This window comes from Panthera tigris, chromosome D3, assembly GCF_018350195.1.
Source record: "Panthera tigris isolate Pti1 chromosome D3, P.tigris_Pti1_mat1.1, whole genome shotgun sequence".
NCBI classification, from domain to species: Eukaryota; Metazoa; Chordata; class Mammalia; order Carnivora; family Felidae; genus Panthera; species Panthera tigris.
The window spans coordinates 7890446-7914643 of NC_056671.1; the positions used below are offsets into that span (position 1 = coordinate 7890446).

At 40.9% G+C, this 24198-nt stretch overlaps 1 protein-coding gene across 2 annotated transcripts in view; it reads left to right on the forward strand.

Moving 5' to 3' along the window:
* The window catches only part of ANAPC5 (anaphase promoting complex subunit 5), a 44152-nt gene extending 23106 nt beyond the window's left edge, over positions 1-21046 (forward strand). The window contains exons 8-17 of one of the 2 annotated variants that reach the window (XM_007079583.2): positions 50-131; positions 1039-1128; positions 2831-3012; positions 4080-4215; positions 8082-8156; positions 10876-10997; positions 11463-11570; positions 11654-11801; positions 20159-20321; positions 20723-21046. In XM_007079583.2, the coding sequence (XP_007079645.1) occupies positions 50-131; positions 1039-1128; positions 2831-3012; positions 4080-4215; positions 8082-8156; positions 10876-10997; positions 11463-11570; positions 11654-11801; positions 20159-20321; positions 20723-20934 (1318 nt within the window). In that variant the 3' untranslated portion in view covers positions 20935-21046. The remainder of the gene's footprint in view (positions 1-49; positions 132-1038; positions 1129-2830; positions 3013-4079; positions 4216-8081; positions 8157-10875; positions 10998-11462; positions 11571-11653; positions 11802-20158; positions 20322-20722) is intronic. The other variant, XM_042962652.1, reaches the window with a different exon arrangement.
* Positions 21047-24198: the final 3152 nt, after the last annotated feature.

A 24198-nucleotide genomic window follows, 5' to 3' on the forward strand; every position in this document is an offset into this window, starting at 1 on the left:
AACATGTTTGTGATTGTTAATGAGTTATTAATGTTCGGTCTGTCTCTAGTCAGCAGGCAGAGCTCGCCCTGCAAGAGGCGATTAGGATTGCCCAGGAGTCCAACGATCATGTGTGTCTCCAGCATTGCTTGGTGAGCCATCCCCTCCTGTCTCGGAAGTTTTGCCCCTGTGTTGAGTTGGCCTTCTGAAGGTCCCGTTCGAAATGGGTTGTTTTGCTGTTAGAAGGTCCTTAGCAATGAAGGGAAACTAGTTAGGTGGTTGTGGGAATTCAGAAAGGCAACCCATCATTATTATCTTTCTTAATTCATGATTTCTATTTCGCTTTGCGGGGGAATTTCTTGTCTACAGATTTTATTTTTTATTATTACTATTTTTTTTAATTTTTTTTTAACGTTTATTTATTTTTGAGACAGAGAGAGACAGAGCGTGAACAGGGGGGAGGGGCAGAGAGAGAGGGAGACACAGAATCTGAAACAGGCTCCAGGCTCTGAGCTGTCAGCACAGAGCCTGACGCGGGGCTCGAACTCACAGACTGTGAGATCATGACCTGAGCCGAAGTCGGACGCTTAACCGACTGAGCCACCCAGGCGCCCTCTTGTCTACAGATTTTAATGCAAAGCTAACACATTAAACATTGGCATTAACAAAAAAGTGAATACAACACCTAGTAACTTGATGAGACATCCTCTTGTGAAAGTGTAAACACCAAGCATAGGTAGAACACAGACTTCATTGAACAGTCCCTGAGAATCTTGATTTCTCAATTAAAGGCCATATGGGGGCTTCATGTTTTTTTTTTTTTCCCCTGGGACATTTGCCACTCACTGCTGTCAGAGGTGAAGATCAGTGGTTTGTTTATTTCAGTCTGACAGTTTTAATGTGTTCAATGGTTTTCATTTAGGTTCATACTTCATGAAAGAGAATTTTAGAGGATTTGTCTGTTCTCTTGCTGAATCTTTCTTATAACCACACTGATATTTGAACAGAACGTTAAACATTATCATAGTTAGGATATATCCTGATGATTTCTCTTACCAGAGCTGGCTGTATGTCCTGGGGCAGAAGAGATCCGATAGCTATGTTCTGCTAGAGCATTCTGTGAAGAAGGCAGTACATTTTGGGTTACCGGTAAGGCTCGTCTCCCTGTGAGATTATTTAAATAAATGGTGTGGTTTTATTCTTGGTAGTTTCATATGACCTTAATTATTAATGAAATCACTAAATTCTATTTGATGGGTTTCTCTCTGCTCCCTTTATCTTAATAACATCTATAAAAGTTCTACTTATCAATTTGATGAGGTCCTTATTTAGTTTATTGATCAACATTGACTTCCACATATTAGAAAAATTTCAGGAAAGGTTTATTTTTAAATCAGGGGTTGGCAAACTCTTCAGCCCGTGGGCCAAATCTGGCTTGCTGCCTGCTTTTATATGTCCCTCAAGCTAAGAATGGGTTTTACATTTTTAAATAGTTGCGGGTAAAAACAACAACAACAGCAAAGAAGAATATGTGACAGAGACCAAATGTGGCCTGCAAAACCTAAATTATTTACTACCTGGCCCTTTATAGAACATGTTTGCTGATCCTTGTTCCAAAAGCAAACAAAGCCAGGAACCAGTAAACCTGACAGGCACATTTGTCCTTTCTTATTTTGAGTGACAGGGAAGGACCTGAGTTTTAGTCCTTGGTGACAAATACTCAGGGGCAATTAAAGGGCATAGTCTCCACACATGTAGTAGTAATGACGGTCAGAATCTAGATTAATGTTCCTCAAAGAACCTTCTTCTGTCTCAAAAACATCTGCTGACAGCTACATGCACAAAGGGTAGTGAGGCTGCTTAAGCATTCTGTCTTGTGAGGTTTGCAGCAAGGTCCAGAAGAACTGAAAGTAATATGTGTAATAATTTAATGTATATGTTTTCTTAAAATTATAGTTGACACACTGTATATGCTTTTAAAATCTGTAAATTGTCCATTTGACTAATTTTGGGAAAGGAAACTTGTATGTACAGAATTGAATATAATGTTAAAAGTAAGATGCCCCTTAAAATAAATGATAGACATCTTAAGTACAATTTTTTGTTATGAATTTAAGTTGACTTTTTTTTTTTAAGTTTATTCGTTTTGAGAGAGAGTGTGTGTGTGAGAGAGAGAGAGAGAGCATGAGCTGGGGAGGAGCAGAGAAACAGGGAGAGAATCCCAAGCAAGCTCTGTGCGCAGAGCCCGATGCAGGGCTCCATCCCACAGACTGTGAGGTTGTGACCTGAGCTGAAATCAAGAGTCTGATGTTTAACCGAATGAGCCACCCAGGTGCCCCTAAGCTGACTTTTTTAAGTTGTGCTTTCATCTTTGAAAATTATACCAGAAATTAATGAAAAGATAATTATGCTCATAATTAGGCATCCTTTAAAAAGTCTCCTACTCCATAATGTTCCCAGCACTGTTTGACACATACTGTTTTATTTTAATTCTTAGAATATTTTTTTATGATAGGGTCGATACCCATTTTGCAGATGAGGAAGCTGAGGCTGGCTAAGAAGCTAACTGACCCTTAGGTCACAGAATAAATAGCAGAGAAAGTGTTTAAGTCCAAGCCCCTTTTATGTCAAAGCCCTGGCTCTTCCAGGTCTACCATCCGCCTCTCTTCCAGCTCCAGTTTTTCGGGAGCACATTTCGTATGGGTTAGGGTCAGGCTGTAGATACTTTCCTTTTAAATAATGCTGTCGGTTTACATGTGCTGAAACGTGAAATATGCCAAATTTCTGAAGAGCAAAACAAATTCTGTCATGTAATCTCTACCTTTCATCATGGGTACATCTGTCCCCTTAGTACCTTGCCTCCCTGGGAATCCAGTCCCTTGTTCAGCAGAGGGCTTTTGCTGGGAAGACGGCAAACAAACTGATGGATGCCCTTAAGGACTCTGACCTCCTGCACTGGAAACACAGCCTGTCAGAGCTCATCGATATCAGCATTGCACAGAAAACAGCCATCTGGAGACTCTATGGCCGCAGGTGGGTCTTCAAGCCGACTGTCTAGGCCGAAGGGGCCATCCTTCCAGCTATGAGCAGAAGCTAGCAGAGTGGTTCTATGAAAGGCCAAACGGGCAAGTCATTTCCGCCTTTGATGAAAGTTGTTCGTGCAGGGGATTAAAGAAAATGCTTATAGTTTTAAAACACTTTATACTTTGCACAAACTTTATAGAGTTCTTCCCTATGCTCATTCATATTTACTCCTCCCAACTGCTCTGTGAGGTCACTGGTCATTGAGCTCTCAGGTTCACACATCTGATCTGCCCAAGATCACAGATGTCATTAGCAAGTGACAGAGCCAAGGCTGAGACCCAGGTGGTCTGGCTCCAAGCACCATGCCCCTGTGATCTGGGATGGGAATCTCTGGAATGTCGCTTCCTGTCCATGGGAGGCATGAGCCACATTTGCTCAGGTTGGGCTTCCCCGTTATCCAAGGTGTGTTCTCTGAAGTGTCTTTAGTCCCAGGTTTAATTTTCCATTTGGCCTCCTTTAGCTTGGAAATCACCTTCTTGAACCAGGTTTTTAATCCTGGAGCCCTGTCACTACCTCACCTCCCACCTAGACAGTCTGCTCTTTCTAGGAATTTGCTAATGAAAGGAAGTGCCTCCTTCAGCAGTCTTGTTTTTGTGCTCGAGATGATTTTTTGGCATGATGCGCTCTGAGACAGCTGCGAACACTGGCCACTGCTTGCATTGCCGGAGCAGATGGTGCCAGGATGGCATCGGGTCTGAATTTATCCGTGAAAACTAATTAACACACTGTGACCACAGGGAAAATTAGAGGCAGTTGGGGGGGGTCTACGGCTTGGAACTTCCGGTTGTACCATAACCTCTCCATGTTTCCTTTGGGGCTGCACACTCAGGGTGCTTTTCTGCTTTCCCTGTGCTGAGGGCAGGAGGGCGGACGGTGGGAGGCAGCTGCTCCCGTGAAGCCAGAGCCTGCAGAGGGCCTTAGCTCCCTTCCATTCCCACTCAAGGAGTTGTGGGGTGTGGCTGAGGGGAGCCTGGGGCTCTCGACTGAAGGGAATTCCTTCCCGTGTCCTCGCCCAGCACCATGGCGCTGCAGCAAGCCCAGATGTTGCTGAGCATGAACAGCCTGGAGGCGGTGAATGCGGGTGTGCAGCAGAACAACACAGAGTCGTTTGCCGTCGCCCTCTGCCACCTCGCAGAGCTGCACGCAGAGCAGGTAGGCTGGTGGCTGGGCCTCCGTGCTCCCGGAGCAGTGGGGGTTCTGCCGTCTCCTTCCTCTGCTGCTGGGGAAAAGCACTGGGTATGTCTTGGACAGGTCTGGTTGGATGCAGGGGGCAGAAAGGGTAAAATCCCGTCAATGGAGATGGACTGGGTGTGGAGTCTACAAAGCTTGTTGAACTTGGGATCTCTTGTGGCATCGGCAAGGAGAATAAGAGGTCAGCTGTTTCTATGTCACAATTGGAATAAAAAGGAGTCTTTGAAACCTAAGGTAGTAGAGCTATGTATGTTTATAGGAGCTGGGAAAGCATAGTAGAAGTATTGCTGAAATGATAATAGCTAATGTTTCATGTACCTTTGTTCTGTGCCAGGCCCTGTGCTTGGTTTTTTACTTGCATTATCTTACTGAATTCTTATAATAGCACCATTATTCTCAGCCTTATTAGTCTCCCTATTTCACAGAACAAGAAACTGAGATCCAGGGAGCTAAGTCCTATATCTACACCAGTTAATGTTAAGTCTCCAGCCCAAGTCTGATTGGCTCCTAAGAAGGACGGTGGGAATTGGATGTAACCTTGTAATTTTACAGGATTGTGTTTATAGGGGATTGATTAAAGGGTTTGTCATGCTGCTCTAGGCTTTCTCTCTCCTTTGCTCCAAAATGTCTCCTTTCATGGGAAAGGAGTCAGGGAAACCTCTTACCCAAGCTCTGTATCTCAGTAAGCACTGCCTTGGCTATAAGTGCATTTCCTTGATCATATAACATTTTTCCACTTCTCTGTGGCGTCCATTATTGTTAGGTTGTATGATAGCACTCAGTATTCCCTAATCTGCAGCCTGAGGATCTATGGATGGTGTCCACCCTTTCAGAAGTCTATAAATACTTCCCTCCACTAAACTTATTTTAGTATTTTACTATCCTTTCGGTATCTCTGGAGACACAGGGGATGGATGGACTCTGGCTGATGGGTCCCACATGCACCTTCATCAGCTGCCTTCTTCCTGCACCTGGGAAGCATCACCCACACTTTCTGACAGCAAAACAGCTGCCAGCTAGCTGCACTTGCCATTTGCTTTCCCCAGGAATCTGCACGTTCATCTCATTCTTGGTTCTCCCCCACCTGTTTAATGACATAGAACCTCTTTAACATCTCTTTTCCTCTCCTGGTACCATGGTTAAGTGGAGCAACTGGTAATGAATGAATTGGTGAACCTTTAGTTAAGGTTTGGTGTGAGCCTCGTGCGACTTTTTTTCCCCAACAACTTCATTGAGATATAATTCACATGCCACTTTAAGTTTTCCCATATGGCTATTTGAAGTCAGATTCTCCCCACCAACCCCAGCCTTACACAGTGGATAACTTCCTTTCAATTCCCTTTGAGTTATGTAGGATAGAAATGATTTTTTTTTTCTTCTGGACTGAAAATCTACTTAAAAAAATCTTGGTCTTGGCTCAATGTCTAAACCCTGAAGCTTTCTCCAAGGCCAATTATTAGACGTCTATGATTTTTCCTGGGGGATTTTTCTTGCTGTTGGATCTGTATTAATATTTCCATCTTCATCTCCCTTATATCCCTAGGCTTATGTGAAAAACCTGCTGACCCATCATTGCCTGGCTCCAGTGGCCAGGATGTGTTGGGGAACTTTAGTATTGCACAGCTACAACATAGGCAGTGGCTTCTTCTTTTTTAAAAAAAGTTTTATTAATGTTTCTTTGTTTTTGAGAGAGAGAGAGAGAGAAACAGATTGTGAGCGGGGGAGGGGCAGAGAGGGGGAGATACAGAATCCGAAGCAGGCTCCAGGCTCTGCGCTGTCCACATGGAGCCCTATGTGGGGCTTGAACCCATGAGCCGTGAGATCATGACCTGAGCCGTAGTCAGATGCTTAACCGACTGAGCCACCCAGGGCTCCTAGGCAGTGGCTTCTTAATTTCAATTCAGTCTCCTCCCGCCTTCTCCTCAATCTGTCTTGGAAAGACTTTTCTAGTGTTAGAACATCAACCAGGTAGCTGTACCCACAGGGCTGATGATTGTCGCATTTTTAATTATACACGTTAGGGAGGCACCTGTGAAACTGAGTTGGCCAACTGTGGAGAAGACAGCTTTATCATGAATCTCCATTTGCTCTTTTATTTCCTTTATGTGTGCTTCGAATTGTGTTCTGAAATTGACCTCCAAATAAACTGGGTGCTGCTGTACTTTGGTATGGCCATGACTTGGGTGTGAGTGAACCTACAAAAAAGTTACAGGGTCTGAATTGCAGTTCCTAACCTTCCTCCTGTAACCCAGAGGAAGTACTAAGACAGCCAGCCTCTTGCTCTTTTTGTGTGATTCTAGACCATCTGGTATTCTTCTTCCAGCCTAAGGAGAGGCAGGTCGCAGTGGGGGGTGTTTTGGGGGATACTGCAATGTGTGTCTCTCTACTTGGCCTAAAGTTTTGACAACCCACCTCGATCCGCATGCCCAACTCCCTCTGGCAGTCAGTGGAAATAACTGGCAAGACTGGCCAGTTAAAAGTCCTAAGAATAAAAAGATTATTGATGTTTTATTATAATTCAGTGTAATTTCTACTTAATTTACTTCAAATAAAAGTTCACTTTTGGTCTAACTGAGCTTCTCTGTAGACAGAAGGTATATCATCTAATCAAAGGATTAGGACACATTGAAAAGCTTTTGGAGTCAATAAGAAACATTGCAGGAACATAAGGGTATAAAAAAAGATGAATATGTATTCACAGAAAAAATATAAATGACCAGAGAATATGAAAAATTTTCAATCTAGTCATTAAAGAAATTCATATTAATACAGTGAAATACTGGCTTCACCAAATAGGCAATGCTTAAAAATTGTGGTAGGAGAAAGACATAGAAGGCTGTTATGAAAGTTCTCGGTACATTTCCGGAGGGTAATTTAGCGCTGTGTATCAAAGGGCTTAGGAGTGCCTACCATTTGACCAGCCAGTTCCACTCCAAAGGTCTTATCCTAAGGAAAGGACTGGACAAGTGGACAGTTACACAAAGGTGTGTGCACCAGGATATTCGCTGTAGCATCCTTAAAATGGAAAAAATTAGAAACGACCAAACTATCCCAAACTAGGAGGTCATTTAGATGTATCATAGTTCATTTACCTAATAAAATACTATGATGATATAACTTTGTATTTGTTAACACTGGAAAGATTGATTCAGTCAAAAAATATGCCTACCATGTAGTAAACAGTGTTCTAGGTAATTTACAAAAATAGCATGTATGCCTTTTTTTAGAATATGTGTATGTTTTTACTTATGTGCATAAGAGAAGTTTAGAAGGATATGTGCCCAAACATTCCTGTGATTATCTTTGGTGAAATTAAAATTGGCCTTTTTCTTATTGTTTACATGTATTTTGTAAGTTTTTTTCCTAGAGTGAACACGCATTCGTTACATGTGTAATTAAAAAAAAAATTTAGGGGGTGGCTCATCAGTTAAATATCCAACTTTGGCTCAGGTCATATTCTCACGGTTGGTGAGTTCAAGCCCCACGTCGGGCTCTGTGCTGACAGCCCAGAGCTTGGACCCTGCTTCAGACTCTGTGCTTCCCTCTTTCTCTGCCCCTCCCCCTCTCTCTCCCCCACTCTCTGTCTCTCCCTCTCTCTCAAAAATGAATAAGCGTTAAAAAAAATTAAAAAAAAAATTTTAATGAACAAAATATACTAGAACCTAAAAAAAAAAAAAAAAAAGACCCCCTGATGTATGACAGTCTCTGCTTCATGTCTTCCAGGGTGCTGTACCACAAGCAGGTGAATCATAGCAACATCCTATGAGTGGTGTAGCCGATGTAGTTTCAACACAGGTGTGTTCATCAGTTCGTGTGTTTCCATTTAGGGCTGTTTTGCCGCAGCTTCGGAAGTTTTGAAGCACTTGAAGGAACGATTCCCGCCAAATAGTCAGCATGCCCAGGTAATCTGACTTTTGCATGGCATCCGATTTATTTCTGAGGAGACCGTTTTTATTGTATTGTTGTCAGAGTGGAATATTTTAAGGCTTCCTCTCGGTTTCTTGTGTCTTGGTTCCTTTCTGTGTTATCTGTGCATTGAGGTCAATATAGATGCATACCAGCCTCTAAGCTCTGTGCAAGGCAGAGAATGGGCGCCTGGGTGGCTTAGTCGTTTGAGTGTTTGACTCTTGATTTTGGCTCAGGTCATGATCTCAGGATTTGTGGGATTAAGACCCGCATCGGGCTCCATGCTGATAGCACAGGGGCTGCTTGGGATTCTCTCTCTCCCTGTCTGCCTCTCCCACACTTGCGCGCGCGCTCTCTCTCTCTCTCTCTCTCTCTCTCTCTCAAAATAAATAAATAAACTTTAAAAAAATAAAAAGAAGGCAGAGGGATGCATGGGTGGCTCAGTTGGTTAAGTGTTTGACTTTGGCTCAGGTCATGATCTCACAGTTCTTGAGTGTGAGCCCCATGTTGGGCTCTGTGCCGACAGCTCAGAGCCTGGAGCCTGCTTGGGATTCTGTGTCTCCCTCTCTCTGCCCCTCCCCCACTTGCATGCATGCACATGTGCGCTCACTCGCTCTCTCCCTCTCCCTCTCTCAAAAATAAGCAAATATTAAAAAAAAAAAAAACAACAGAAAAATAAACTCTGATACAAGATTTAAAGATTTATTTAGGGAACTTTTTTTCTCTCTGTCTTCATGGTTTTAAGTTTGTATTCCTTATATCTCTAACTGTGTGGAAATAAGAAAAGAAAATCATCCATGTCCATGGACAGATCAAGAATTAGGTCTCAGTTTGGTGCTGTGTCTCTTACTTGGCAACTCTAATCTCTTCCTCCCAGAATTAAATAACCTTTGGGAAGATGTTGTGCCCAGAGGGAATTGAATTAATTTTATAAAGCAGTCCCAGGCCCTGTGTTCCTTATTGCACTTTATCTTTCTCTAGTGGGGCTGAGAAACCTGTTACAGGAGCCCCTTCTTCCCTCCCTTTCCAAGTTTAGTCTTCAATGGATTAGAGAATTTGAAATCTTAAGAGACCATGGCCTGGGAATCTCCTAGTGCTGGTCACTGAGGCTGCCACTCCCACAGGTTGTTGGCTCCGTGGCATTAGCTATAGTGTGGGTGCCCCTCTGCGTGTGAAGTGTGCTTGGGCCTCATCGCTGCCTTCAGCAGGCTATGATCTGAATTCAAAGTGCCCAGCTGGGAAGGTGGTCTGCACATAAGATAGAAGATGGGAGATGATAGCATCTAAGGATGATGTGGGAACGAAAGAATTAAGGTGGTTCTGTGGCAGTGCTAATGCAATGGAACGGTTTTGGTGACAGTTCTAGCTGTTGAAGAAAAAAAAAAAAGGCAATTCACAGTTCACAGAAAAAACATATATGGCCAGTAGGTATATGACAAGATGCTCAGTCTGGCTGGCAGTCAGGGAAATACCAGACAACAGTAATGAGATATTTCATACCTATCAGATTGGCCAAAGGTAGAATATCTGACAGTACCAAGTGTTGGCAAGGATATTACTGGTGGGAAGTATAAATTGGTATAACCCACTTGAAGAACAAATGGGCACTGTATTGAATTGAAGTTGTGTATGTCCTCCACCCATGTTTCCACTGCTTGCTGTAGACCTGACATAAACTCTTGCACCAGCAGAGATGCACGAGAATGTTGATTGCAGCATTGTTCAGAAGAGTGAAAAATTGGCACTACCTAAATACTCATCATTGTGAGAACAGATATTCGTATAATTGAGAACTATTCGTTAGTGGAAAGAATGAACTAGAGCTACTTGTATTAACATGTGTAAGTCTGGGGGGTGGGAGGGAGGGGAAAGTGGGTGATGGACATTGAGGAGGGCACCTGTTGGGATGAGCACTGGGTGTTGTATGGAAACCAATTTGACAATAAATTTCATATTGAATAAAAACACACACACACACACACACAAAACATGTGTAAGTCCCAGAAAAATACTGTTGAGCTTAAGAGCAAGTTGTCAAAGGATACATAAAGTACAGCAGTATTTACTTTCTGCAAAATTTAAAAACCTACAAGATCATACTATATATTGTTTAAGGGTAAGAAAATATGCTGTAATAGTATAAAAACATGAATGGGAATGATAAACACCAAATCAGGTGCTTACTTTGGTTTTATTTATTTATTTGTTTGTTTGTTTTTGAGAGAGAGAAAAAGAAGGCGCCAGTGAGCAAGGGGCAGAGAAAGAGAGAATCCCAGGAGGGGCAGAGAGAGACATAGAGAGAGAGAGAGAGGGAGAGGGAGAGAGAGACAGAGAGAAGCGGGGCTCGTGTTTACCCAATGCGGGACTCAAACTCAGAAACCATTAGATCATGACCTGAGCTGCAGTCAGACACTTAACAACTGAGACACCCAGGTGCCCCAGGTGCTTACTTTGGATAAAGAAAGAGAGGAATGGAATTTGCAAAAGACTTCGTTAGTATGCAGTAATATCTGAAGCAAATCAAAATGTTGTGTTTTGACAAAGTTGGTGATTGGCACACATGTGTTTGTTACTTTATTCTTAGGGCTTTTTGCATCCTTGAAATATTTCTAAAAAATTTTTAAATCTCAAAAATGTTGAAATATTTTTATATCTGTTGAATAACGAGGTGAACACTTGCATTTTGTCCTCAATTTTTTTTTTTTTTCTTATTAGCTATGGATGCTATGTGATCAAAAAATACAGTTTGACAGAGCAATGAATGATGGCAAATACCATTTGGCTGATTCACTTGTTACAGGAATCACAGCTCTTAACAGCATAGAGGGTGTATACAGGTAAGAAACTTTGAAGATTCCAGCCCCAGAATAACGTAGTTCTTAAATGGCTTTATTCTTATTTTTGTGTGTATTAATTTATTAACTTTAGCTTAGGAAAAAACTTTTTTTTCCTATTTATTACAGGAAATTAGAAAATACAGATGAGTAATAGGGAGAAAATAAGTATCACCCAGAGAGAATCACGAACATTCTAATATCTGTAATTCCAGACTTGTTTTTTTCTTGTGTGTGTGGGGGGGGGGGTGCCGGGGGGGGGTGTATACACATGTGTTTACACACACACACACACACACGCACACTTTTTTTTCTCCTCTTTTAACAAAAATTGTATCAGGCAAAGTTCTTCCCCTTGGAAGGTTTACAGTCTAACTGAGGAAGTAGATTGTAACCCTGAAAGTGACTATACTTGCAACCCTGGTAAAATATCAGCATAACCATTTGTTTATTTTGTTTCTGTGTCAGAAAAGCAATCGTACTACAAGCGCAGAACCAAATGTCAGAGGCGCACAAGCTTTTGCAAAAATTGTTGATTCATTGTCAGAAAATCAGGAATACAGAAATGGTGATCAGGTAAGGGAGGTCCCTTGAACATTTCCTACAGGTGGTCCTTTGTGCTGGATCTTCTCATCCCATGTCTTCCTCTTTGTGGGCAGTGTCCTGCTGTCTGTGGCCGAGCTATACTGGCGGTCTTCCTCCCCTACCATCGCGCTGCCTGTGCTCCTGCAGGCTCTGGCCCTCTCCAAGGAGTACCGGTTACAGTACTTGGCCTCTGAAACGGTGCTGAACTTGGCTTTTGCTCAGGTAAGCTGATCTCTGTTTTTATAGCACATATTTGTGCTCAAGAACTGCTTAGTCTGTTACTGCTTTTTGGTTTTGAAAGGGATAATAATGAGCTTTGACTTCTTAATACTGAAGTCTGGGAATACTACAGTCTCAGTGTGTAAGCCCTCCAGGGAAGTCTGAAGCTGTGAACCTGGTGGCTATACCGAGCTGTGTATCTAATAAAGGGGATGCACCCATTCATCGAGGACACTTGCATCATATTAATGATTTAGCTGGCCCAGAGCTCTGCTTGATTAACAAGGGGATAAATAAAGAAATGAGGAAGTTGTGTGTTCATTGAAAGGTTTTGGAAGTTAAAAGGTATTTTATGTTTGTTTACTGTCTCCCCCTGAGGAATGTAAAGGCCGTGAGAAAAGGGACTATTTTCTCCTTGCTGTATCTTCTGGTACCTAGTAGGACCTCTACATAATAGGCTTTTAATAAATATTTATTGAATGAATGCATTTTGAACTCACTGGCGCTAGGAGAATTTACTAACTAAAGCAGAGATTTCCCAAACCATGCATTAGATTAATTAGGAAGGGGCACCTGCGTGGCTCAGTCCGTTGAGTGTCGGTCTCTTGATTTTGGCTCAGATCATGTTTTACATTATGGTTTGTGGGTTCAAGCCCTGCGTTGGGCTGGCTCTGTGCTGACATCGTGGAACCTGCTTGGGATTCTCTATCTTCCTGGTCTCTCTGTTCCTACCCTACTCGTGCTTTTTCCTTCTCTCTCAAAATAAATAAATAAACTTTACAGATAGAAAGAAAAGGGGCACCTGGGTGGCTCAGTTGGCTGAGCATCTGACTTCCGCTCAGGTCATGATTTCAAGGTTTGTGAGTTTGAGCCCCAGACAGCCTGTCAGTGCAGGGCCCGCTTCAGATCCTCTGTCCCCCTATCTCTCTGCCTCTTCCCTGCTTATGCTCTCTCTCTCTTTCAAAAAATAAACAAAACATTAAAAAAAAGAAGCAAGAAAAAAAATTGGGAAGATTTAAAAAATATCTACATATCTGGGGGCACCTGGGTGGCTCAGTTGGTTAAGTATCCGACTTCAGCTCAAGTCATGATCTTGCAGTTCCTGGTTCAAGTCCCACATCAGGCTCTCTGCTATGAGCACAGAGCCCGCTTTGGATCCTGATTGTGTCTCCCTCTTTCTCTGCCCCTCCTCCACTTGTGCTTTCCTTCTCTCAAAAATAAATAAACATTAAAAAAAAAAATCTACATATCTGGCTTTGCCTTGAAACATGGAGTCAGAATCTCTAGGGAAGGAGCAGAGGACTCTAATCTGTTTTCCAGCTCTAGTGATTTTTTTTCTCAATTAAGGTAAAATTCACGTAACATAAAATTTACCATTTTAATCATTTTAAAGGGTACAATTCAGTGGTTTTAAGAATATTTAAAGTGTTTTGCAGCCATCAACACTGTTTAATTTCAGAATATCTTCATCATTCTGAAAAGAAACCTGGACTCATTAAGTAGTAACTCCCATTAACCACCAAGCTACTTTCTGCCTCTGTGGGTTTGCCTATTCCGGATCTTTCATATAAATAGAATCATACAATATCTGGCCTTATGTAGTCTGACTTCTTCACTTCGTAAGATGTTTTCGGGGTTCATTCATGTTGAATGGGACGTTCAGCATGTGTCACTGCTTCATTCCTTTTATTATTTATTTATTCTTTTATTCCTTTATTTATTTTAAGTTTATTTATTTATTTTGAGAGAGAGAGTGCCAAAGAGAGGAGAGAGAGAATCCAAAGCAGGCTCCACACTATCAGTGTGGAGCCTGAAGCGGGACTCAAACCCATGAACTGTGAGATCATGACCTGAGCTGAAATGAAGAGTGGGAAGCTTAACCGACTGAGCCACCCAGGTGCCCCGCTTCATTCCTTTTAATGGCTGAATAATACTCCATTGGATGTATAGACTACATTTTGTCCATCAGTTGGTAGACATTTGGGTCAGCTATTATAAATAGCTGCTTTAAAAAATTATTTTAAATTGTTTATTTATTTAGAGAGAGAGGGAGAGAGAATATCCCAAGCAGGCTTTGCACTGTCAGCGCAGAGCCCAACTTGGAGCTAGATCCCACTAGGTCCCACGAACTATGAGATCATGATCTGAGCTGAAATCAAGAGTCAGATGCTTAACCAACTGAGCCACCCAGGTGCCCCTGAATAGCTGCTTTTAACATTCACATATAAGTTTTTGTGTAGTTACATGTTTTCATTTCTCTTGGATTTACTTAAGAGTAGAATTACTGGGTCATGATAATTCCATATCTAACTTTTTGTGGAACCACCAAACTTCCACAGTGACTGCACCATCTCTTCTCACCAGCAATGTATGAAGGTTCCGGTTTTTCCATGTTCTTGCCAGTACTTGTTATTTTCCTTTTTTTTTTTTTTTTTTTTTTTTTTTGGTATTATACCCATCTGACTATAAAGTTCTATCTCATTGTGGTTTTGATTTGTATTTTTCTAATAACTCATGATATTGAGCATCTTTTTGTGTGCTCTTGGCCATTTGTATATATTCTTTGGAGACATGTCTAAGTCCTTTATCCACTTTTTAATTGGGTTATTGTCTTTTTGATGTTCAGTTGTAAGATTGTTTTGTATATTCTGAATACTAGACCCTTGTCAGATATATGATTTGGAAATATGTTCTTTTCTCGGGGTTGTCTTTTTACTTTCTTGATCATGTCCTTTGATGCACTAAAGTTTTAAAATTTGATGAAATCCAATTTATCCTTTTTTTTCTTTTGCTGCTTGTGCTTTTTTTTTTTTTTTAAGTTCTTTGGTTTTTGTTTTTTTGGTTTACTTATTTTTGAGAGAGAGAGAGAAAGACAGAGCACAGGCAGGGGAGGGCCAGGGAGAGAGGGAGACACAGAATCCAAAGCAGGCTCCAGGCTGTAAGCTGTCAGCACAGAGCCTCTCAGAGCCTGACACGGGGATTGAACTCATGAGCCATGAGATCATGACCTGAACTGAAGTCAGAACTCAACTGCCTGAGCCACCCATGCGCCCCTGTTGCTTGTGCTTTTGATGTTCTCCTTAAGAAACTGTTGCTTAATCCAAGTTCACAAAGATTTATACTTATGTTTCCTTCTAAGGTTTTGAATAGTTTTAGCTCTTCCAGTTAGGTCTTTGATCAATTTAGAGTTAATTTTTTTAAAGTTTATTTATTTATTTTGAGAGCGGGAGAGAGCAGGGGAGGGGCAGAGAGAGAGGGGAGGGAGAATCCCAAGCAAACAAACCCTAAGATCATGACCCAAGCTAAAATCAGGATTCAGATGCCCAACCAACTGAGCCACCCAAGTGCCCTATTTTTGAGTTAATTTTTATATATGGCGTGAGGTAGGAGTCCAGCTTTATTCTTTCACATATGGATATCCTGGTGTCAAAGCACTACTTGTTGAAAACACTGTTATTTTCCCATTGAGTAGTCTTGGCATCCATGTCAAAAATATTGATCATTAATGTATGGGTTTATTTCTGCACTCTCAGTTCTATTCCATTGATCTGTCCTTATGATAATACCACACTGTTTGATTATTATATCTTTGTAGTAAATTTAAAATTAGGATGGAAGTAAGAGTTCTCTAATTTTGTGCTTCTTTTTTCAAGATCATTTTGGCTGTTGGTATTCTTTTGGAATTCCATATGAATTTTAGAATAGCTTGTCCATTTCAGTAAAAATAGTATTTAGAGTTTTGATAAGGAATGTGTTCAATCTGTAGATGAATTTGGAGAGTGTTACCATCTTCACACTATTAAATCTTCCAGTCCATTAACACAGGCTGTCTTTTTTTTTTTAGGTCTTCTTTAATTTCTTTTTCTTTTTTTTTTTTTTTTTTTTAAGTTTACTTATTTATTTTGAGGCAGGGAGGAGCAGAGAGAGAGGAAGGGAGAGAGAGAATCCTAAGCAGGTTCTTTGCTGCCAGCACAGAGCCCAGTGTGGGGATCGAACTCATGAACCATGAGATCATGATCTGAGCCAAAATCAGGAGTTGGATGCTTAACGAGCTGAGTCACCCAGGTGCCCTAGGTCTTCTTTTTAGTTTTTTATTTTATTTATTTATTTTGAGAGGAGAGAGAGCAAGCAGGGGAGGGGCAGAGAGAAAGAGAATCCCAAGCAGGCTCCACACTGTTAGTGCAGAGCCCGATGCAGGGCTTGAACGCACGAATTGTGAGATCATGACCTGAGCTGAAATCAAGAGTTGGATGCTTAACCGACTGAGCCATCCAGGTGCTCCCCCCGCCCCCCAGGTCTTCTTTCATGTCTTCAATAGTGTCTTCTAGTTTTCAGTGTACAATTCTTACAGTTTCTTAGCTAAATTTATTCTTAAGTATTTTATTCTTTTTGATGCTATCATAAATGGAATTTTAAAAATTAATTTTATTTTTGGATTGTTCATTGCTAGTGTATATTGATCTTACATCCTGCAACTTTGCTGAACTTGTTTAATACCTGTTACAGGTTTTTAAGGATTCTTTAGAAGTTTTCTGTATATAAGATCATGTAACTGCAAATACAGAGTTTTACTTCTTCCATTGCAATTTGAATGCCTTTCATTTCTTTTTCTTGCCCAATTGCCCCATGTAGAACTTTCAGAGCAGTGCTGAATAGAAGTGGCAAGAATGTACATACTTGTTTTTGCTCCTGATCTTAGCATGATTTCAGTCTTTCATTTTTTTTTTTTCTGTTGATGTACTTTATTTATTTATTTATTTATTTATTTAATATATGAAATGTATTGTCAAATTGGTTTCCATACAACACCCAGTGCTCATCTGAAAAGATGCCCTCTTCAATGCCCATCACCTCCCCTCCCCTCCCTCCCACCCCCCATCAACCCTCAGTTTGTTCTCAGTTTTTAAGAGTCTCTTATGCTTTAGCTCTCTCCCACTCTAACGTCTTTTTTTTTTTTTCTTCCCCTCCCCCATGGATTTCTGTTAAGTTTCTCAGGATCCACATAAGAGTGAAAACATATGGTATCTGTCTTTCTCTGTATGGCTTATTTCACTTAGCATCACACTCTCCAGTTCCATCCACATTGCTACAAAGGGCCATATTTCATTCTTTCTCATTGCCATGTAGTACTCCATTGTGTATATAAACCACAGTTTCTTTATCCATTCATCAGTTGATGGACATTTAGGCTCTTTCCATAATTTGGCTATTGTGGAGAGTGCTGCTATAAACATTGGGGTACAAGTGCCCCTATGCATCAGTACTCCTGTATCCCTTGGGTAAATTCTTAGCAGTGCTACTGCTGGGTCATAGGGCAGGTCTATTTTTAATTTTTTGAGGAACCTCCACACTGTTTTCCAGAGCGGCTGCACCAGTTTGCATTCCCACCAACAGTGCAAGAGGGTTCCCGTTTCTCCACATCCTCTCCAGCATCTATAGTCTCCTGATTTGTTCATTTTGGCCACTCTGACTGGCGTGAGGTGATATCTGAGTGTGGTTTTGATTTGTATTTCCCTGATGAGGAGCGACGTTGAGCATCTTTTCATGTGTCTGTTGGCCATCTGGATATCTTCTTTAGGGAAGTGTCTATTCATGTTTTCTGCCCATTTCTTCACTGGATTATTTGTTTTTTGGGTGTGGAGTTTGGTGAGCTCTTTATAGATTTTGGATACTAGCCCTTTGTCCGATATGTCATTTGCAAATATCTTTTCCCATTCCGTTGGTTGCCTTTTAGTTTTGTTGATTGTTTCCTTTGCTGTGCAGAAGCTTTTTATCTTCATAAGGTCCCAGTAATTCATTTTTGCTTTTAATTCCCTTGCCTTTGGGGATGTGTCGAGTAAGAGATTGCTATGGCTGAGGTCAGAGAGGTCTTTTCCTGCTTTCTCCTCTAGGGTTTTGATGGTTTCCTGTCTCACATTCAGGTCCTTTATTCGTTTTGAGTTTATTTTTGTGAATGGTGTGAGGAAGTGGTCTAGTTTCATTCTTCTGCATGTTGCTGTCCAGTTCTCCCAGCACCATTTGTTAAAGAGACTGTCTTTTTTCCATTGGATATTCTCTCCTGCTTTGTCAAAGATTAGTTGGCCATACTTTTGCGAGTCTAGTTCTGGGGTTTCTATTCTATTCCATTGGTCTGTGTGTCTGTTTTTGTGCCAATACCATGCTGTCTTGATGATTACAGCTTTGTAGTAGAGGCTAAAGTCTGGGATTGTGATGCCTCCTTCTTTGGTCTTCTTCTTCAAAATTACTTTGGCTATTCGGGGCCTTTTGTGGTTCCATATGAATTTTAGGATTGCTTGTTCTAGCTTCGAGAAGAATGCTGGTGCAATTTTGATTGGGATTGCATTGAATGTGTAGATAGCTTTGGGTAGTATTGACATTTTAACAATACTTATTCTTCCAACCCATGAGCATGGAATGTTTTTCCATTTCTTTATATCTTCTTCAATTCCCTTCATAAGCTTTCTATAGTTTTCAGCAGACAGACCTTGTACATCTTTGGTTAGATTTATTCCTAGGTATTTTATGCTTCTTGGTGCAATTGTGAATGGGATCAGTTTCTTTATTTGTCTTTCTGTTGCTTCATTATTAGTGTATAAGAATGCAACTGATTTCTGTACATTGATGTTGTATCCTGCAACTTTGCTGAATTCATGTATCAGTTCTATCAGACTTTTGGTGGAGTCTGTCGGATTTTCCATGTATAATATCATGTCATTTGCAAAAAGTGAAAGCTTGACTTCATCTTTGCCAATTTTGATGCCTTTGATTTCCTTTTGTTGTCTGATTGCTGATGCTAGCACTTCCAACACTATGTTAACAGCGGTGAGAGTGGACATCCTTCAGTCTTTCATTTTTAACTATGATGTTAACTGTGGATTTTGCATAGATGCACTGGTACTAAGTTGAGGAAGTTCCCTTCTACTCCTGAATATTTTTATCATGAAAAGCTGTTGGGGTTTTGTGAAATGCTTTTTCTATATCAATTGAGTAGATCATGTGGTATTTTTCCTTTATTCTATTAATATTGTATATTACATTGATTTTTTCACATATTGAACTACTATTGCATTCTTGGGATAAATCCTACTTGATTATGATGTATGATTTTTTGTTTTTTTGAGAGAGTGAGTGGGGGAGGGGCAAAGGGAGAGAGAATCTTAAGCAGGCTTCATGGCCAGCACAGACCCCAGTGTGGGGCTCGATGCAAGACTTGATCTCACAACTGTGAGATTATGACCTGAGCCAAAATCAAGAGTTAGACACTTCACCAACTGAGCCATCCAGGTGCCCCCGTGTATGATCCTTTTAATATGCTATTGGATTTGGTTTGCTAGTATTTGTTGAGGATTTTTGCATGTGTATTCATAAGGGATATTGGTCTGTAGTTTTCTTTCCTTATGATATCTTTATTTTGCTTTGGTATTAGGGTAACAGTGGCCTTACAAAGTGAGTTCCTTTCTCTTCTATTTTTGGAAGAGTGAGAAGGATTGGTGTTAATTCTTCTTTAAATGTTTCGTAGAATTTACCAAGTTCTGTTCTTTGGTGTATATGTGTTTATAATTGTGTCTTCTTGATGAATTGACCCGTTAGCAGTATATAATGTCCTTTGTCTTTTGTAACAGTTTTTGACTTAAAGTCTGTTTTGTTTGATATAAGTGTAGTCACTCCAGCTATCTTCTGGCTACTGTTTGTATGGAGTATCTCTTTTATGTCCTTTTACTTTCAGCCTATTTGTGTCTTTTTTTTTTTTTTAAGCCTATTTGTGTCTTTTAACCAAGAGTGAGTCTCCTTGTAGATAGCATATAGTCAGATCATGTTTCTTCTAAATCTACTCTGCTAATCTCTGCTTTTTAACTGAAGAGTTTAATTCATTTATATTTAATGTAATTATAGATTTGAAAGGACTTCTATTTTGCTATTTTTTTCTATATATTTCTTATATCTTTTTTGTTCCTCGGTTCCTCCATTACTGTTTCTTTTGTGTTAAATGGATGTTTCTTGTTTATTTTACAGTATACTTTCGAGTTATTTCTTAGTGGTTCCCCTTCTCCCAATGATTCTTGCACAATAAGTTTAACACTTTGGAATCACCAAGCTAAAGGATATTGATTCTGAATGTTGTTGTAAAGACAAAAACCTTCCTATAGTGTGAATAACTACTACCTGCTATATCCATCATAATCTGAAGTCAGATTGTCATACAGTGTTTTCTAGGAGTGTGGTGCATAGTAAATGTAGTACATGTCGGGGAAAACATAAGCCAGACATGGCCATTCAGGAAAGAAGGTTCAGAAATGAAGCCTTTTCTGTAGTGGGCAGTGGGTGTGGGTAAGTACAGTACCACAATGTTTCTTTTTCAGCTCATCCTTGGAATCCCAGAACAGGCCTTAAGTCTTCTCCACATGGCCATTGAACCCATCTTGGCTGACGGGGCTGTCCTGGACAAAGGCCGCGCCATGTTCTTGGTGGCCAAGTGCCAGGTGGCTTCAGCAGCTGCTTATGATCCACCAAAGAAAGCAGAAGGTAGGGAACCATACAAAGATTGCTATGCAATACTATTGCAGAAAAAAAATTAAATTTCGGACCCAGAAGAAGGAAGACATTAAATTTGGGATAGTATTTAAGTTCTCAAATACATGTTAAGATTTATGCAGTATTTAAAGTGCTTTGACATGCATGCTTGGTGTGAAGGTTGAGGGCAAGTGAATGATTATTTTAACCCTACAGAACCAAGCACCAGGCTGGAAATCAGGACTAAAGGCCTTTTTTAAAACCTCCCCCTAGTGTATTTTTTTCTTCTCAAAGAGTAGAGTATAAAAGTGTCTCTGGTACATGTTAACCCAATGAAAGTAGATGTCAGGTTTTGAAAACTGTATGCAAAGTGTTGAGTTAAACATGTGTGCTTTTTTCCCATTTTCCGTCAGCTCTGGAGGCAGCCATTGAGAATCTCAATGAAGCCAAGAACTATTTTGCAAAGGTCGACTGCAAAGAGCAAATCAGAGATGTTGTTTACTTCCAGGCCAGACTCTACCACACCTTGGGGAAGACCCAGGAGAGGAACCGATGCGCGATGCTCTTCCGGCAGCTGCATCAGGAACTGCCCTCTCATGGGGTGCCCTTGATAAATCATCTCTAGTGAGAGCATCCCTGCTGGGCCGCTATACAGAATATAAGATTTTGGACTTCCCCTCCCTCCATGTAAATGATGTATTTGATGTCTGTCTTATCAATAAACTGCATTCTGATTAGTTTGTCTTATTTTGTTGCTAGAATATACATACTTGTTTTCTCCCTTTTCTTTTTGATAGCAAAAGATACCAACTTTTTGTTGATAAACAGCTGTTTTATTAATAAGCTATTACAAGTGTTAAAGGTTATGTTCTCTCTGGGCAAAGTTGCCAGTATCTTCTTAGGATCTGTGCACATTCTGCATCATCACGGGAGTTTGTATTTAGCACCTATGCTCAGACATCAGCTCTTCTGAGTATTGGCAGGTCTCTCCAGGGGGTCAGTGGAGGTTTCTCTAAGACTTAGATTTTCTTTCTGAAGCTTCCCTGCTTTGTTGGACTGAGCTGGGGGGTTGTGGTGGGCCTGTGTGTGCTTGTAAGCACATGTTGGTTCTTGACTGGAAATTAAGAAGGAAAAGATCTTTTTATGGTTTTTGGACCAATGACAAGAAACAGATTTCAGTCACTTTCTGGGTATTTGTTTTCTTCTGTCGTCTACATTACTGTACTTCTTCTCTCTTTAACTATATAAATGAAGGATGATGATAACAAGTCTAGGAATTCATTATGAATGAGGGGATTATAAATTAAGAAAAGGTCTAAAGCTCAGAGGTGTGCGGATGCTATCACTCAAATATGTAGAGTATCTAATTTACACATCTCAACCCTGCCATTAAGCAGAACCAGTTATTGCTTTGCAAATTTATCTTATCCCTCAGTGTTCACAGGAAAATCACTCTGTTTCAAGTCCAAAACAGCAACAAGGAACCAACCAAATTTTTCAGCTTCTATCATTGGCTCTTTCTCCGTTAAATTTAAACCTTCGGATGGGAAATAATTTATCTCCAGGGCTCTTTGAAACAGCGTAAAACAACTCCCACTCATAGGGAGCATTTGCCGGCTAAAGACAGCCGCTCTGGAAACAAGAGACTCTGTAGAGATAGAGACAGTAAGTGGTATGTTGATGTTTAAAAATCTTAAATTAGGGGCGCCTGGGTGGCTCAGTCGGTTGAGCGTCCGACTTCGGCTCAGGTCGTGATCTCATGGTCCGTGAGTTCAAGACCCCCGTTGGGCTCTGTGCTGACAGCTTGGAGCCTGGAGCCTGCTTCAGATTCTGTGTCTCCCTCTCTCTCTGACCCTCCCCCATTCATGCTCTCTTTCTGTCTCAAAAATAAATAAATGTTAAAAAAAATTAAAAATCTTAAATTAATTTGAAAGGTTATATATGGAGATAGTAAAAATTAAATATTCTTAAAGGCTGTATAGTAAAAAGTAATTCTTCCTCCCAGGTAGTAACCACAATTACCAGTTTCTTTTTATTCTTCCAAATCTAGTCTCTCATCTGATGTCAGTTTTGGCCCATGTATTTAAACTACAGTCTTTCTAGCCTAAGAAGTGATCACTCTGTCTCAGTGTAAGAAGGTTCAAGAGATGGGACAACATTGCTCAGCCGACCCCTCATGCATCAACATTAAAAACCAGAAATCATCAGATCTGACCAGGACTAACTACATGATTTGTGGGGCCAGTGCAAAGTAAAAATACAAAGCCTCTATTAAGTAGAGCATTAAACCAGGTAAGCGGCACAATTCAGTTGGAAACAGCAGAGTGACCCCCACATTCATAGCTGGGTTACAACTCATTGGCTTTTTTCCTGGTGGAGCATTTGGTGAGGGAAGAGTCAGACTGGTGTAATTATGGGTGGTTTAATATAGGAGTGTAACAAAATGATGATTTGTTTAAACGGGGAAAGGGTTTGGTGAGGAGGGAATTGAAGCTATATAGCCAGTGGCCCTTCGGGTCTACACCAGAGAACTTACAGAGAAGAAAGGTGTAGTGACCCAAGCCAGTGGCCTGGCATGGTGGGAACTCTACCAGCAGGTTTGGTGTTGAGTGTTTCCAGGCCTGGGGCAAATGGGAGCAAATATTTTAACACTTAACAGACTGCCCTGTTGTAATTTATGTAAATATACTAATACATTTAATCTTTACAACAATCCTAAGAAGTTGGCTACAGCATTAATCCCGTTTAACAGACTGGAAACCGAGGCATAAGGAGATTAAGTCGCTCATTCACCCAAGGCCACACAGCTGGTAGGTTGCAGAGCTGGGAATCCAACCCAGTCGCTACATTACCCTAGAGCTGCCTGTTCCTGGAGTTTTGAAAAGCACTGTAATGTTTTTGTGAACATTCTTTTCCAGTTCATTGGGCACATAGTTGTCATTTATCTAGTGCCCAGTATAGGCTAGACACTGTGCTGGGTACTTCCACACATACCATCTCTAATGCTTGTTGGCCAAATACCATTTTACAGTTGAGGAAACTGCCTCAGAGAGTTGGCCTAATCCAGCCCCCTCACTAGTGAGGATCAGTCCCGGTGTACAGGCTTCTCAACCTCATCCCGGGACCACCTTTGTATTGACCTATATGCCTTGAATGCGTCTACTTGTTCAGAGCATTTTACCTTTTGCCCTGATGTTTTTGGGTATTACACTGATTTTTTTCTTTCTCGTAGCACATCTAAGACAAACGAAGAGCTTCATCTGTGTCCCTGCCGACTTCTCCTTTTATGCTGTTGTTTATGTTTGAGACTAATAAACATATTAATCTCACTGCTCATTGAAGGGAAACTTCCCAGGCTTTTTTTTTTTTTTTTCTTTTTTTTTAACCGGTGTTTTTCTACTTTCCTGTTGAATGGGAAGGAATTCAATGAATTAAGTATATCAACATGATTTATCCTGCTCTCTCTACCTGGATGTTCAAGGTTTGGAGAGTGGAATATTCCAGTGAACACCATGAGTAGAACATAGAACAGTTCCCAAAGGAAAAGACAAAGCCTTGGCAGGAGCTTATGATGCTGTCCTATGTGGTGAGATAGTTAAAAAAAAATTTTTTTTTAATGTTTATTTATTTTTGAGAGAGCAAAACAGAGTGTGAGCAGGGAGAGTGGCAGAGAGAGAGGGAGACACGGAATCCGAAGCAGGCGCCAGGCTCTGAGCTGTCAGCACAGAGCCTGATGCGGGGCTCAAACCCACAAACTGTGAGCTCATGACCTGAGCCAAAGTTGGACGCTTAACCGACTGAGCCATCCAGGTGCCCCAGTGGGATAATTTTTAAATCTTACTTTTCAGCCCCTCCCTTGTACTGTCCAAGTTTTCTTAAAAATAAGATT